This window comes from Mycteria americana, chromosome Z, assembly GCF_035582795.1.
Source record: "Mycteria americana isolate JAX WOST 10 ecotype Jacksonville Zoo and Gardens chromosome Z, USCA_MyAme_1.0, whole genome shotgun sequence".
In the NCBI taxonomy this organism is placed as follows: domain Eukaryota; kingdom Metazoa; phylum Chordata; class Aves; order Ciconiiformes; family Ciconiidae; genus Mycteria; species Mycteria americana.
This window is the reverse complement of record NC_134396.1, coordinates 16,012,895-16,030,029: the sequence shown is the minus strand read 5'-3', so window position 1 is coordinate 16,030,029 and position 17,135 is coordinate 16,012,895. Positions and strand designations below refer to the sequence as shown.

General features: G+C 38.6%; 1 protein-coding gene across 1 annotated transcript in view; it reads right to left on the bottom strand.

Annotated features, from left to right (window-relative positions):
• Nucleotides 1–2,009: 2,009 nt before the first annotated feature.
• Nucleotides 2,010–17,135, bottom strand: part of RNF180 (ring finger protein 180) — an 80,803-nt gene continuing 65,677 nt past the window's right edge. Inside the window, exon 7 of the mRNA XM_075526709.1 lies at nt 2,010–2,502. Within this exon, the coding sequence (XP_075382824.1) occupies nt 2,300–2,502 (203 nt within the window). The 3' untranslated portion in view covers nt 2,010–2,299. The remainder of the gene's footprint in view (nt 2,503–17,135) is intronic.

Below are 17,135 nucleotides of genomic sequence, written 5' to 3'. Positions count from 1 at the left end.
TTAAATCACATTATTACTGGAATTTCATACTATGTCAGCTGAGTTAATTTTCATGACATCTTTTTATTTTAGTATTTTCTGAGATTAAAAGGTAGAAGCAATTTTGGCTTAACAGGTGAATCAGTCCCTCTCTTTGCTGAGATAGGAGCAGTAAATTCATAAGATTAGACAGACAAACAAAAATTGCAGTTAGAATCCCAGTCCTGGCATAGATGAGAAAAATGTTTAGAATTACTGATAATATTTGAGCATACAGACCTACACATCTGCCTGTAGCAAAACATGAGCCTATGACCTAAAAACCCTAGCTTTTAAAAGACTTGTTTGTATCAATATAAAGAGGGAAATTCACCAAGTGCTTTAGTACAGCCTTAAAGCTTTTAAAACATTATGCCTAATGCCACCAGTAATACAGCCAATCACTTTTAGGTAGAGACAAAGTAACTAGATATACTGTAATTACAGAAAATGCATTTCTGTCGCAACCATGACTACGTGGTGATGGTGAATTTCAATTATTACATCTCCTTAAATTTGCATATATTAAAAAAGATGGCAAAACTTATTTAGTCCAATCAGTGTAGTTAGACTTGTAATTTTTAATTCAACACATATATTCTCAAAGAGATTATTTTATGCAGCCTGTAAGAAAACTAAATATTAGTAGCTGATTTACTGCTGTTTTTCAGATTAAGTGAAAGTTTCTGGTCCTGATCACTTTATAGCCTATAAGAAACTGACCATGCTGGCCCTGCTCCAGTAAAGAAGCATAAGCACACGCTTAATAAAACCCTTGAATTCATTCCATTCCATCACATTTGGCAGATGGCACCTTCCACAACACATTTCTCCTTGTTCTCTGCTAGAACAGGGGAGTACACCACCTACTGCAAAACCACAGGTCTCCCACACAAATCTTGATACCAGAGGGACTACATACATATACTCACATGCTTTTCTAGATGAAACCACATTGTACTTTGCAGGGTCATGCCTTTAGAAATAAAAAATTCCTTGTACCTTCCTGAAAAAAAAGTAAGCCCCTGAACTACCTTGTACCATTCTTCAGCACCTGACTCCCACAATATTTTCTGATATCCTTTTTATAATTTAATAGATGCTCTTTCACTTTCATTTGAAAATACTGTGTAAAGCAGCAAGTATGGAATGATTGCTGAACTGGCTGCAGTTTGGTACTGTAACTCAGCAATCTTTATATAGAATAACTATAAAGTGCTTTAGAATTGTTTCACAAGAAAGGTGCAAATAAATATTGTGTCCTCTTATGTGATGACCCTGGAGACACATAGTCCTGGTGAGCCCACACTTGAGAGTATCCTCAAATTGTTACAGCAATTTAGTAATGATACTGATTTCTTACACTGGAGAATGCTTCTTTCTCCAATATTTACTGGGGTTAGTGTCTCACGGCATCATAGCCTGCAGGCCTGCTGCTTGCCCTCCATTAGCTGTCTTGCTGGATCCAAACACACTCGTCTGGATGGGTAAAAAGCAGTACAGTGCTACTCTGGGAATCTGCATAAAAATGGTCCCTTTAATGTGCAGAACCCGGGGTTGTTAGTTGATTCCTTCTGATTGCCATTTGCTGAAAAGATGAACTGTCAGCACACTGTGCAGTATCATTTCTCTTTTTTGTTAATAGGCTCAAAATTTCAGGCACTGAGTACAGCACATCTCCACAGCAGAATGCTGACAGGACAATCAATTGTCAAAGATTTCCAGGATTCGGATTATACCATTGAAACAGCTCAGATGAATGTCTATATAATGCACGGTGCAGCACTGCAGTGTTTATAATCTCCTGTTCCCGAAAGATCTGACTATGAATGGGAAGCATCTTTATTGCTTTTATGTATGGGGAACTGAAGCACCAATGAGTGAGCAAAGTGTATCAACATAGAGTCGAACCCCAAAATGACTCCATGGATCATATTCTGTGTAGTACACAGAACTCCCCTAAGAAAAAGCAGTAGTCTATATTTCTACAGAGTAATTATTTTATACATTAGGGGTAAATCCTGTTCCCACCAAAATCAAGGCAAAACCCCCACTGAATGAAGTATGATCTGGATTTCACATATTTGGAACCAAACTCAAGTACTTTGTCACAGATAGAAGAAGTATCAAATAGCCTCACAGCATGCTTGATACAGTCTATTACAATTCTGAATGACAAAAACGCAATATCAAACAAACATTTTGCCTTCTTCAAGTTTTTCCTATTCACATTATCTTGGTTCACATGACTGCTGTTTTCCTTAACTGTGATTACTACAGACTAAAAAGGGAAAAAGAAATAACAAAGAAAACAGAACATAATAAATCCTATTACCCAGTTGACTGAATAAATGTAGATTATCACCATGTCCATATCAAACCGCCATCCACGGCTATCATCCTCAAAGTCCATGTAGTCCATCCTGTGAGCAGCATGTGGGAAATGCCTCCTTGTTACCGTATCTGAGCGTCTTTGAAAACCTGCTGAAAAACAGACTAGGAGATAAAAATCTTTATAAAAGCAACCAGATAGAGTAAAAAAAAAAAAAGTTAACCCTCCTTCCCCCAGTTATTTACAGGAAGCAAGAAATCTCACACCTCACTGCTAGGTTTCCTCACTTTGTTGGACAAGAAGCTCTCTGTGGACTTGATTTTGAAAGACTTAAAAAGTAACTCTGTCTACCACGTCTGGAAAATAATATGTTTGTTTGTTTGGATTTGGCAGTCTCTACTATAGTAAAGTAATGCTAACTGCTTATGTTATCCAGACCTATGAACACCTCTCTTCTGGTGCCTTCTTCCACTGAATTTGATTCAGTGATCTAGAAGTCAAAGGCCTCATATACTGTAATTAATCTCTTGAGTAATTAAATTCTGGATTCCCTACTTCTACTCATCTGAAGTCTTCAGTAATCGAGACACATCTGTATGTGTACACTCATAGTTCAACAGTGCAAATACATTTGAATTCCTATTTATAGTATTTGAATTTTTTTTTTCAAAACACTCTTCTAAATAAATCCTGCTTGCTTTAATATTATGCCTCTATACTATACATACCAGGTTAAAATTAAATTTTTAAATTACTGTTTGTATGCTGATAATACCTTAAAAATATATAGGCAGATGCAAACAGCATTTTAAGTGGAAGTAAAATGGAGTCACTCCTGTGACTCCAAGAATGGCCTGAGTGTGGGGTCCTGCCAAAAGGTCCTTCTTTGTTCCTCCCCTGACTTCCCTATGTAGTAAGAAAAGTACTCCAGGAGCATAGTTCTTGCATATGTCAAGATACAAGGTTAGAGAAGTGTCTGTGCAGCTGTGTTAGAGAGCAGGTTGTTGCACAGGAAAGAGGCTGGGAGCTGCGCTGCAAAGGCAGATCTGTCCCATTCTGATGAAGGACGAGGAGGGAATGCAGTCGTATTGGTCTGGATTTTCATTCCATTTTCACGTGACTCTCAATCTTTACGACACATTCCTTGATTTTGGAAAACAGGTCTTTGCTGAGCTGCCCAGACTCTTCTCCTCTGCACTGATATCATGGCTTTTGGAGTCTCAAGGTGGGTAGGAAGCATGCCCTTCAGTGTGCACCACTGCACACCAATATGCCTCAGCGTGCGTTCTTCAGTTTTAATCTACTACCATGCTGCCTTCTAGTCCAGCTTAATTAAGCCTCCTTGAAGTTCCTCAGTCTTCTGTTTTTGACTAATACAAATAAATGTGTATAATTGGTGTTCACATGCCAGCAATTTTCATTTTAACATTCTCAGCCCTTACTCAAGATAACTGAGAAATATATTTTTAAAAAGTGTCCTAATACAGAACTTTGCTGGAACGTCAATATTTTTCCTTTTCAGTGGTGGATATTGACAGTTTCGTTGTATTTTTTTTCTGAATTAATATTTTGCCCAGAACTTTTATAGCACAATTGTTTCCATGCATTCCAAAGAAAAGTATTTTCTCTCTTTGGTATCCTTTTTAAGATAGCTCATCAGAGACCTTTGACTCCAAATTACATAGGTAAACTGGTCCTCCTGTATTTGTTTGACTGCTGTATTTAGAAATTTGATTAGACTACTGTGACACAGAAATTCTTCCTTTGGAGAATCACTTATGGTTAGACATAATTATATCATTGCATTTATTTTTATTTTTTATTTTTAATGACAATTTGGATGAGTTTGTCATGTACAGATACTAAGTTTCTAGATCTGTAAACATCAGAATCTCTCTAACATTATTTATCTTATTTTGGAGACTACACATAAAATCTTCATGATAGTCAAGAGAGTGATGATGTTTTATGATGGTTTTCAGTGACTCCAAGTGGGCTAAAATTTGCCCCACAGCTAAATATGCTATACTGACTCTAGAAAAAAAAAAGTATAAAATTCCAGGGATTTACTTTTAAAGAGTTTTAGATTATAATACCACAAACTTTTATGCAAGTGCATGAGCTAAACATCTGCTTAAAGATGCTGAAGATCTGTTTAAAGTATGATATGGACCTCCTTGTTCTTTATGTTATGCTTTAGATTATGTTAATTTAAAATTATGTTAATTTAACACAGTATCTTTGATTACTGAAAAATAACACAAGTAATTCAGTAACAAAAATTCTGAAAAATGTTAGTTGTCTTTAAATATCTTTCTGCCAAGATGTAATTTACTTGAAAAATGCTTATTTAAAAACTTACCTCAATTTCAAACCTGTATTTTTCTTAATTTCTTTTCTAACACTTTTTAAACGTTATTGTCAAATAGAAACTTAGTTTTATGTTGTTATGTTCTACTTTTTAAATTTAATTTGCAAATGGCATTAAATTTTTTCACTAATGCTATATCATTCACGTTGCCTTTTACACATGAATTTTAGTGTATATTATCCTCTCTGGAGGATCTTAGTCAAGACTGCTACCTGTGCTTTCTTTTTATTTCTTTCTATACTTAAAGTAAATATAACACTAAATGCTAGAGGCTGGTTTTGGATCAACGGGGATAATCAGGGTATTATGCAAACATGTAGCTACATTAGTTTTGACTTGGTAGTCCTCGCCTTCTAGAGGATTTACACAAATATTATCCTTGATTTGTATGTCTGTGCAACTCACCTTAAGCAAACCTGCACTGACTTTACCACAGATTAGACTTTGTAATGTAATCATTCTACATGCAAGAACAGTAGTTTCAGTACAGGAAACTGGCTGTTCTCTAAGTGCTCTTCCTATAGAAAGCCACAGAAAAATTGTTGGTGCTGTATTAAAGGTATGTATACAATCAGGAACTGCTTGCTATACACCATGTGTAATCCCTGTGGCTTCCCTGAGTGTGAGTAAAGCTATTGAAAGCTGACAGCCAGTTATGTGGAACAGATTTCAATTCCATTGGTGAAGTCTCTTTTTTACCATCTGTAAATTGATTAAGCTGCAGCTGAAAATGTCAATAGTACAACTACTATGTAAACTGAATTCTAGGACTTAACAGAGGCTAACAAAGAACGAGAACTGTTTCTTTTCCCTGAGGTATATTACCAAATAAACTTGCGTATAGTACTGAAACCAAGGGTCAGATTTGGAAACCCTGTATAAAGATGCACAAAGGTTACTGGAGACTCTATGATCCATACTGTGACTACTGTCTTTAATAAATTCTGACATGAAAAATACCTTCAGATGTCTGTCTCTCCAGCTAGAGTGGAAACAAGCCATGTCTCTGCATCTGATTCTAGCCATCTGTAGATAAAACCTGAGCGCTGCAGAGTTCCTCAAAAACTCTACAGCAACATGGAGCAGGGGTTTGAATTATGAAACACAAGAGCTGAGGGAGCTTCAAATCACTTCTAATGTATTTGCTCCTTTTTAAAAAAGAAACCCTATCTTATTTGATGAATACAGTCCCTAAATAATTTCTGCACGGGCCTGTACTTGTTAAAACATGTATTTTACTTAACTTTTTGTGCATGCCTGTGTTGCTATACTCTGAACAAGAACTTCCACTCAAATCACATGAATATGCATGCACAGTGCCAGCAGAGTCTGGCAGACTGTTAGTGGAAACCTGTTACTAGATAACAAAAACAATGTTGTGTGCAAATCACACTTTCATATCCACCAAAGCGTGCAAATCAAAAAGGATTTTCACCAGAGCATCAATAGGCACATCTGTTGCATGTGTCCCTGCCAAAGTTTTTGCAACCTCCTGTTGAGGTGCTAGCAATACTCCAAATAAGACTACAAAGAATTTAAAATATTCTCCCAGTTTTATAAAATGATTGACCTCATTTGCTATGACTAAAGAATGCAAGATATGAGATGGAAAATTTTGCTCTAAAAATGTGCCCAAATGAATAATATGCAAGCTATAATAACCATTTACATTATAAGTGCTCATGTGAAATTAAATTACCTAAGAACAAGGTAATCAGATGTACCAAGGTCATTTTGACGCAGTCTCTTCCTTCTGATTATGAGCTGCAGCAGATAGATAGAGCCACTGAAAGACTATAAGAAAAAAGGCAAGTACAGACTGACACCTTCCCTTATGTGCCCTTGCAGCAACCAGCAGCTTAGGACCCCAGTGCTTTGGAAGCTGCTCCCAGAACAATGTGTTAAAATGGCATTGATAGGATTTTCTCTCCTTACATGTGTCTGTGCATACTTTTGAACCAGATCTCATATTGCCTCCACTTACTTCGCTTTGTGTCGATGAGCTCCAAGAGCTCTGATGTGTTCCAGTAATATGCTTCAACCACTAATGGGCATTCAGCCCTTGGGATTGGAAGCAAGTTGCCCCTGTTCCCTAAAATGCAAATGTTGACATGTGGCCCTCAGCGCCAATTGTTTTGCCCTATCTATTATGGCTGATATACTTGCTAATGCAAGAATGCCTCTGAGAGACAGTGAACAATCTTTCCTAAAACATCTTTATGCCATTCATAATTTTACAGACCTCTTGTATCTGTCTTCTTTAATATCCTTTCCAAACAAAAAAACTTGTAAATTTCCTTTGTATGGAAAAGCTTTCATACTTCAGATCATCCTTTCTACATTATGCTTCACCCTGCTTTATCCTTTGAGATGATGTAATCTAAAATTACATGCAAAATTGGAGATGTGGGATCACCACAAATTTAGACAATGACATAATGTTTTCCATTTTATTATGATCCTAATAATTCCTGCTTACCTTTTGAGTATGTCTGTGCATTGAATGTTTTCAGAAAACTAATCACAGTATTACCCAGATCTCTTCCCTTAAGTGGCAATAGCTAATTTACGACTCATCATAGTGAATATTATGTATTATGGAGATTGCACAGCTTCTGTGGGCAACTGCTCCACCACTTTGTCCTCACAGTGAAAGTGCTTTTCTTACTTGCAGTCTGAACCTCTCATATCCATTATCGCTCATCCTCCTGCCATGCACCACTGTGAACAGCTGGTCTGTCCTCTTGGTGGTCTCCTTATAAGTATTGTAAGGATGCCTGGAGATCCTCCCCAAAGACTACCCTTCTCCAGACTGAACAAGTCAGTTTCCTCAGCCTCTCCTCAAAGGTCAGGTGCTCCAGGCCCCTGAGCATCCTGATGTCCCTCTGCTAAACTCCTGCTCCAATTTACTGCCATCTTCACTGTATGGGGGGGGAGAAGGGGGGAATCGCAGTATTTTGGATGCGGTCTGCTGAGTAGCAGGGGATAAAAACTTCCCTCATCTACTGCTATTCATACATCATGCTCCTGTTCATAAAGCCCAGGATGCTGCTGGCCTTCTTTGCTGCCAGGGCACACTGCCAGCTCATGTGCAGCTTGCTCTCCATCAGGACGCCCAGGTCCTTTCCAGAGAGCTGCTCCCCAGGCTGTCAGTGCCCAACCCGTCTCATTGCCAGGGGCTCTCCCTTCCCAGGTGAAGGACTCAGCATTTGTCCTTGTTGAATTTCACAAGGTTCCTTTCAGCACATTTCTCTAGCCTGTCTAGGTCTCTCTGAATGGCAGCCCTGCTGCTGAGTCTATCAACCTGTCCTCCAATTTGTTGTCATCTGCAGACCTGATGAGAGTGCATTCTGTTGCCTCCTCAAGGTCGCTGATCAAGAGAACTGTTAGCTGTGAAGTTCATATTTACTTTCACCAGTGAACTGAATAATTTAGTATCACTAATAATCTTTATCAGCTGTGTATGTATCACTTTTCCAAATCACACATGAATGTTCTGAACTACACAGACTGCTGTAGGATTCCAACAACCACCCAATGTAGTTTGCTCAATGCTCTTTTACATCATATTTTCCATCTTCTACCTCAGCCTGGTTTTCTTTTTGCATGCCCTGCTGAAAGGGACTGTATCTGCTGAAGCACCTGCTTTACTGTTTCAGCCCATTTCTCTGGCCTGTCTTGGTCTCTCTGAATAGCAGTCCTGCCACTGAGTCTACCAACTGGTCATCCAATTTGTTGTCATCTGCAGACTTGATGACAGGGTGCAGAAATGGGCCAAAATTTCCCAGCATTCTATACTTTTTTCAAGGATACAGTGTTTTTTATACTGCTTTCACAAACCAGGTATCATCCCAAACTTCTTGCATAAACACCAGCCTTCTCCCATATGCACATCATGCGGCCTCATATTCTGGTTATGCTAATACAACAGCTAAATTGCAAGATTTGCTAGTTAAAATGAGCTATGAGATCTGTATTTCCAACAAAGAAAAAAGCATATATTGCTAGAGAGGTTTATGAGAGCATGGCACTTATCCTGTGTGAATGCCTGCAGGCATGTCCCATTGACTCCCGATCTCATGTCCCAAGCTCTAACTCAGTCTCAAGCCCTCCACCAAACTCAAGTCCCCAAAGCATCCAGTCCCTTCTCAAACCAAGGCCACTCAACCCAATCACCAGCCTTCTTCTCAGATCCAGCATTTTAGCTTTTCTCCTCCTCTTGCATGAAAAGCTTGAACCTCCCAACCCTCCTGCCTCAGGTATTTCAGCTCCACACACCTATTGTCTCAGAAGTCAAAATCTCTTTTTTTTCTTGCACACCAGAGCCTCCAGCTTTCCTGTGCTAAAACTTCTACCATCACCTTTCAAGGCCCTTCTCACTGCAAAGTCCAATCATCTTCCCAAACCTCCCTTGCTATCCTACTCCTACCTTCCTCTCACTTTCTCTCTGCTCTCTTGGAATATTTCTCTGCTCTTGCCCTTCTGATTTCACTTTTGGGCTCTCACTGGCTGGCAGCACCTTATATCCATGTGTGACTAAAATTACATGATGGTCTAAACATCTCTCCATTCCTCTCCCATCCCCAAAATCCAAGTCCTACTTTCTACTAGCAGTTGGGCTTTAGAAAACCTGGATGTAAAATGTACTTAAACTGGACATAATCCTTATCTGAAACCACTTTTATATTCACTATGATGTCTGTCTTACTAGCTATAGGACGTTTGCAGGGCTTTTGGTTTAAATGTTGAAATCTGCGACAGTCCCAGAGGGGTAAATTGTGTGTAAGTAGTTATTTGCACATGCATAAAATGAGATTTATTGAACTCACTGTGCATATGATACAGAGTCCTTCTGTACATGAACAAGTTATCAGCATGCAGGTATTTTAGCAGGGAATACACAGTAACTGCTTTTCAAGATGTCAAAGAACGTTGCCTGAAAAGGGTCTAGAAAAGCAACTGATTACTGTGAAAATCTGAAAAAGCCATGTCCTGAAGCCTTTCATATGGGACACGATTTGATTGCATAAGGGGCTCTCCTTTTTATAAGGCAGAGTGGTTAGGAACCACTGTTCTCCACTGTTACAACTTCCTTTTTGTTTTGTGACTTTCATAAGGCATTTGACATAAGAAAAATAACATCATGCTACAGACAAAACTATGCAGAAATCCCAAAATGTGGTAATGCCACTAACTGACATACATTTCATCTGTCAAAACAAAAACCTTATAAAAACTGCAGTCCTACAGAATCAACCATCAGGCAAATAATGCTGCTTGCTAATCACTATCAGCATAACTATTGGCACTTATATCTAAGAATTGAATTAAGGGTGATGAAATAAAAATAATACACAGATGAAATAAAAATAATATACATTAATTATATATATAATAATACACAGAACATATAACAGAATAACAGAATATAATATACAGAACATTTCTAAAAATCGTGTTGCAAGTTCATGTTTTCTTTACATTTGTCATCTCCCCAGCTGATGAAATACTATATTTCAGCTGTCAGCAACTCTTGCTAAATTATCATCGTAAGAGCCTTCACCCTTTTGTATCATATTGCTGTAATGGCATCACCTCCCTCTAGTTTCATTCTTCTCTGCAACTCCTCCCTATTTACTCACATCCCTTCAGGCTCCATTTGTTCGGACTGCTACCATACAAAATATGTAGAGGCAAAAGCTATTGATATTTATAGGTAGGCTTAATATAATAGCTCAAGATGACTGAATAAGTATAAAATAGCATTAAACAGGATCTCATACTGATGCTTGTCTCTAGTGTGAATGCTACTTGGCATACTGCTCAATTCTCTTTAGATGCTTATTCCTTGACTTGTATGATTGCTATATTTTGTTAAAAAAATACTAATTTAATACTAAAGATCATTTAACAAACACTTTGCAGACTTCTGTTACACACTGCTGTCCACAAGCCTGTCAGTGCTTAAGCCTTTAATGTTTTAAGCCAATTTTAGTGGAACTCTATCAGATAACAGTGATGCAAATATTTTCTTAAAAATAAATTCATAAATTGGCTCTACTTGTCTTAAGACAGGGTCACTCTGACAGCAAAGGTCAGAGGGAATACACAAGATAGGCATGCCAGGGCCTCACCACACCCCTCTGTAAGACAAGGGTGTGTATATCTACACAAAGCATTTAGTTTATTTGCAAATGTAGCTGTCTGGCAACTTGCCTCCCTGAACTCCTCCAGAGAAACGGTGAATGACCTATCTTGGAGCTATGCCATTATCTTCGAACAAATTCATATTGAGCTTTAGCTAATGTCAACTCCAAAAATTCCTACTTCCCATATAAGTAAACAAAAGAAGTATTAATTCCTCCAGAGAATGAAAAATACAAAGCACAAGACCACATCTTGAGAAAGCTGGCAGTTTTTCTGAACTGAAAGTTTTCTGATGCTGACAGTACTTAACCAGTTTTTACGAAGCTGACCAAGGTTTTGCAGAAAGAGCTGTCTGAAAAGCCTTCATATATGTTCAACAGAAAATTAAAAATAAATTCACAAAGATTAAAAAAAAAAAATTTCACAAAGAAAAGTTAATCAAAAAGTTATCAAGAAAGAAGCTATTTAACATTAAAAATATATGTTTACAAACTGTTAAAAAATCCTTCCTTTAATCCTCCATTAAATGTGTAATGGTGGTTATCTCTGACTTTTTCTGATGACATTTCAAACATCCATCTTTATCTACTCAACTAAGATATTCACCAAAAGTCTCCTGACTTTACTCTGCTGTTTGCACATCTCTTGTTTCTTTGCGAAGGTATGCTTAATCTGGCTCTGATCTAATAAAAATACAACCACCTTTGTTTGCTTATTATTCTCACACGTCACCTTGAGTGCTTTTATGCTTCCTCTTTTGTCCTTCATCAAATTCAAATTTCAGCTTTTGTTTGCACTTTTAGGGGTCTCCAAAACTCTGCCTTGCCCAAAAAATGTTGGGCTTTTATAATTATGCTATGCAAATACCATATTCCTCCAGAAATCTTAGCAGTTTTCCACCCAATAAGTGTACTAGGATCAAACTGAACTCGCGTTCATGTCCAAATTTCGGAATGGCGTGGATCTATCTGTGTCACTGGTACAGACGTATGAAACAGAAATCACAGGCATGTTAGGTAGCAGAAACAATGTACATGTTTGTGTCCTACTTTCTTCTCTGTTAACTCATCGATAGTGATGAGGCCAACTGATATCTCTACAATCCATTCTCATCCAAAAATACTTTGTATTCTTACAGTAAATGGGATTTCTATGAGGCATCAAGTCAAAGGACTGAACACCAGGCAAACTTAACTTTCAAGGTAAGATGTGTTTACACCAGCAGAGTTGAGACTCTTTAGGGGCTACTTCAGTACAAACTGCTCTCCTATGCAGTCCATTTCAGTGCTAAGTGGATCAGGGGAGTGTGCTGGGGAAACATGTCTGACATAATCTTTACTAAACGTAATTAGTTCACAGCTAATTGGCAATATAACCAATTTTACTGGTCAACGCTCAGTGGCCACAATCTATCCTTCTGCCATTCTATTTGGCATAGCTGGATAGGATCATTTCCCACTTCCAGTAAAATGCATAGAAAGATACTTGCTAACTCCTGCCAGTGATGAAGACAGAAGGCATCTTTGCTTCCACTTGTTCACAGGGACCCGTCATAACCTGAACTAGTTTCAGCAGAATCTTACACAAAACATAAAAAATTAAGACCAAGAGGTATTTTATGCTCTAAACAGATTCTGTGATGAAAGACTACAACTCAAAAAGCTAGTAATTCAAAGTTTAGCTAGGGTGGTTTAACTAGGATTATGTATTGTTCTCAATTGTCTTTAGAGGGCAAATAATAAATATTTATGTAATCTTATTTGATAAATACATAAAATCCTTTTACAATGCCTAAGTTAAAATTATAACGGAAGATACCATTGTCATCAAATTGTAGGATATCTCATAAGAACAGGCATACTAAGAACGGACTAAAGGTCTTCCTACCCTATCATTCTTTCTCTGACAAGGTCAAACAGTGAGGCATTGGTGAATGGCGAGGAAAGAACATAAGAAGAGGGCAAGCGTATTGCAGTACTTTCCTGGTATTCTCTCTCAGCTCCCCGAGACTTGCAGTTCAAGGATCTCTGTGGGCAAATGTGGTATCTTTGGGTTTAATACACTTTACTCCATTTTTCTTCCAAGAATCTGCCATTATTTGAACCCATGCTCTGGGGTGATGATAATTTTATTTAATGTCTTCTAGTTCTTTTAATATGAGATAGTGAATAATAGTAGCCCATTCCCTTCTGCCATGCCTCTCATGATTTTAATTACCTCTATCATCCTCCCTCTTTAGTCATCTCTTGTTTTGGCTGAAGCATTCTAGTCTATATACATATTCCTCATCACGAAGTAGTTTAAAACTGACACTCTTATTTATCATCTCTGTACCATTCCAGTTTACTACCTCCTTTTGCCATGAAAGGAAAACAATGTAAACATTGCTGAAGATCACTCAGTACAATGACAGTCTTCTGCCACTGCTCGCACTTGGCTTTCATTTTTATTATCCCAAATATTTCAGTACTGTAAGCAAATGTTATCACCTCCATTTCTAGTAACAAATATGCTGGATAGTACAAACTGTACCATATACCCATTAAGGACCAGACTGCTAATGTCCCTCCAGTGATAAAAATGGATCATTTATTTCCATCCTTTGTTTGGCATCCTTTAACGAGATATTAATGGATAAGAGGACTTTCTCTCTTATCCTGAACACGGTATGTTTTTTCAAGCATCTTCAGAACAGAACCTAATACCCAATCTAAACCTCCCCTGGTGCAACTTGAGGCCATTTCCTCTCATCCTATCACTTGTTACATGGGAGAAGAGACCGACACCCACCTCACTACAACCTCCTTTCAGGTAGTTGTAGAGAGCGATAAGGTCTCCTCTCAGCCTCCTTTTCTCCAGGCTAAACAACCCCGGTTCCCTCAGCCGCTCCCCATCAGACTTGTGCTCCAGACCCTTCACCAGCTTCGTTGCCCTTCTCTGGACACGCTCCAGCACCTCAATGTCTCTCTTGTAGTGAGGGGCCCAAAACTGAACACAGTATTCGAGGTGCGGCCTCACCAGTGCCGAGTACAGGGGCACGATCGCTTCCCTACTCCTGCTGGCCACGCTATTTTTGATACAAGCCAGGATGCCATTGGCCTTCTTGGCCACCTGGGCACACTGCTGGCTCATATTCAGCTGGCTGGCAACCAACACCCCCAGGTCCTTTTCTGCTGGGCAGCTTTCCAGCCACTCTTCCCCAAGCCTGTAGCATTGCATGGGGTTGTTGTCGCCCAAGTGCAGGACCTTGCACTCAGCCTTGCTGAACCTCATACCATTGGCCCCAGCCCATCGATCCAGCCTGTCCAGGTCCCTCTGCAGAGCCTTCCTACCCTCAAGCAGATCAACACTCCCGCACAACTTGGTGTCATCTGCAAACTTACTGAGGGTGCACTTCAATCCCTTCGTCCAGATCATTGATAAAGATATTAAACAGGACTGGCCCCAACACAGAGCCCTGGGGAACACTGCTTGTGACTGGCCGCCAGCTTATCTCCATTCACCACCACTCTTTGGGCCCAGCCATCCAGACAGTTCTTTACCCAGCAAAGAGTACACCCGTCCAAGCCATGAGCAGCCAGTTTCTCCAGGAGAATGCTGTGGGAAACCGTGTCAAAGGCTTTACTGAAGTCTAGGTAGACACATCCACAGCCTTTCCCTCATCCATTAGGTGGGTTCCCTTGTCATAGAAGGAGGTCAGGTTGGTCAAGCAGGACCTGCCTTTCCTAAACCCATGCTGGCTGGGCTGGGATTCCCTTCAATGCACTGATGAACCAATAGAGATGACTGAGCAGCCATAATTTCTGAGAGGTATACCACTCTCCTACATAGGCTAGCTCTGGATGCAGTCTTCAGGACTGGGAAAAGGCCACAAAATATCTTTTCCAATGGGAGACTGTGGCTCTGAAGAAGTCTCTAAAGAACAGCCTCTGAAGAAGTCTCTAAAGAACAGCCTCTGCGAGATGGCTTAAAAGTTAAACAAGGCTATTGATACTTACACAACGCTTTGTACTAATGCTGTTAGCAAAACAGCAGGGACAGAAAGTGGCAGTGCTAACAGGGCTGAAGCTTAAGGCATCTCTGTGGCACTGACCTTTGTACCTTAAAGTCCCCCTTCCATTTGATTTTGTTTTTCTTTCAGGTTCACTTCTGCTTGGTGAGGTGCAGAAGTGAAGGCTTGAAGGCTAGTCGGAGCACAGCTGCTCTGTGGGACCCAAGTTGAACCTTGGAATCAAGCAATCAGTCTTTAGTTTCTTACCAGTGACCTGTTCAGCTGAAAGAACTTGTGGACAAGGAAAATGGGTGCAACTGTTAGGGTCCAAGTGCTGACAACTCAGCAAAATGACAAAGCTGCCATCAGTGCAGCTGACCTAAGACACACTCAGCCAGCAGTGCTTGGATTCTGTGTTTTATGTGTTAGTGTACTATAGGCATAACAGATGCTCAAAGACAACACTTCCCAGTAATCTGTGTCTCCTTGAGGCAGAAAATTCACTTACTATGAAGACTGTAAAAAAGCATGTGTGCAAATCAGCTTTTTGTGATTCCACAAGCTATACTGAAGAATGTGATGGATCCTGGCTAAAAAAGGAAAGCCTTCTGGTGAAGAAGCATTGCATGGTCTCACAACTGCAGTCTTGAGTAGTATGACAAAAGAACAAACAACTTAAAACAAAGAAATGAGGAAGTAAGGAAATTAACTGAAAGAAAAAAGTGCAATAAGGAAGGATGAAATAGTACGACTTGGGAAAAATAGCTCAATATAAGGATTATTCTGAGACACTTCTTATACTCCAGCATTACCCTTCACAGCTAAAATCAATGTTGCACCTTCTATTTTCAGTAACACCTATCTTGTTTCTCTTCTCAGTGGATCACAGCATCAGAAACTTGAAAACCAGTATAACTTTTTTCTTCTTTTTAAACAGAGAAGTAGGAAGTTAAAACCTAGTTGACGTAATTTTATAGCTGTAAATTTTCACAGCTGTTAACATCCTTCCTTTATTGCTTATCTAACTGAAATCACAATAACAAGAACCTTGAATCAAGAAAGTAGATTTTAAAGTGTTGTACCTGAATTTTAAAGACAAAGAGATAAAAAAATGTATCAACAGGTATTATTAAAAGCTTTTACAACATTTCTTTTCTTTTAAAATATGTAGGAAATTGTGCACCCTTTTCTCTAGAGAATGATTACATAAAAGGACATGGCAGATGTGACCTACTGAGGTGGTGGGAATTTCCACTGGTATAAGGAGGCATTGAAAACACTGTATTTTGCAATCCTTGACTGATGCAGAAGTCAATAGCTTTTTATTAAGTCACTAAAGCGATGAGATCAGTAAAGAAGTAGCATAGATTTAATTGTATGCAACATTGGGCAAATGTTTTCTAGATTAAGCATTTTAAAAAAAAAGATAAAAAGAATTACTCTATTTCGAAATAGGCTTTCCCACTTTCAGTTTAATCATAATATTTTAAATAAAAATGTTAGCATAAAAACAGTTGAAGGGAATTTCCTATTAGCCTAGGAATAAGTATATCGTGAAATGGTTACCAAGGGCTGTAACTCAGAGGTTTCATAATCCCCCTCTCTCATTCTGAACACCTAGCTATGTACTTATCTTCAGGCATATCTACACTCTTTCTCTATAGGCAGACAGACAGCACTATCTTGACTACTGTATCCTGTATCTCTGGTCCCTTCAATGTATTTCTATCTCAGATTTACGCAAAAGCTTTTGAAATAACCCTTTTAGGCCCAGTGTACTAACTGTCTCAGTCTGTTTTTTTAATTCCTGCACTTGACTACACCAAAGTCACTGTCAAATTAAGTATTGTATTTTTTATCACTTCTTTTAGTCCACATTTCTGGTATCAAATTACTTTTGGAGACTTACCCTTAGTTTGTGAACCTTCTGTGGCTGTACAGTGTTTATAGAATGCAACTCCAATTTAATGGCATGCAAAGGCTACACTTATGATGTTATTAAACTATAAATATATGATAGCAGGACCCAATCGAGCACATCTGCTATTTAACTATCCTATTGAAACTACACTATTTATTTATTTTTAAATCTATTGAAGGAAACCGTTATTTGAGATGTTATTTCTATTGTGCAATTACATTATTTAAAAGTTACCAATACTCAAAATAATAACTAATGTAAAATCTTTATTCATCTCAAACAAAACAGAAGACATTTTAGAGGAACATTTAAAATTAGCTTGTTAACTTTGACATATATTAAAAATTGGAATGGT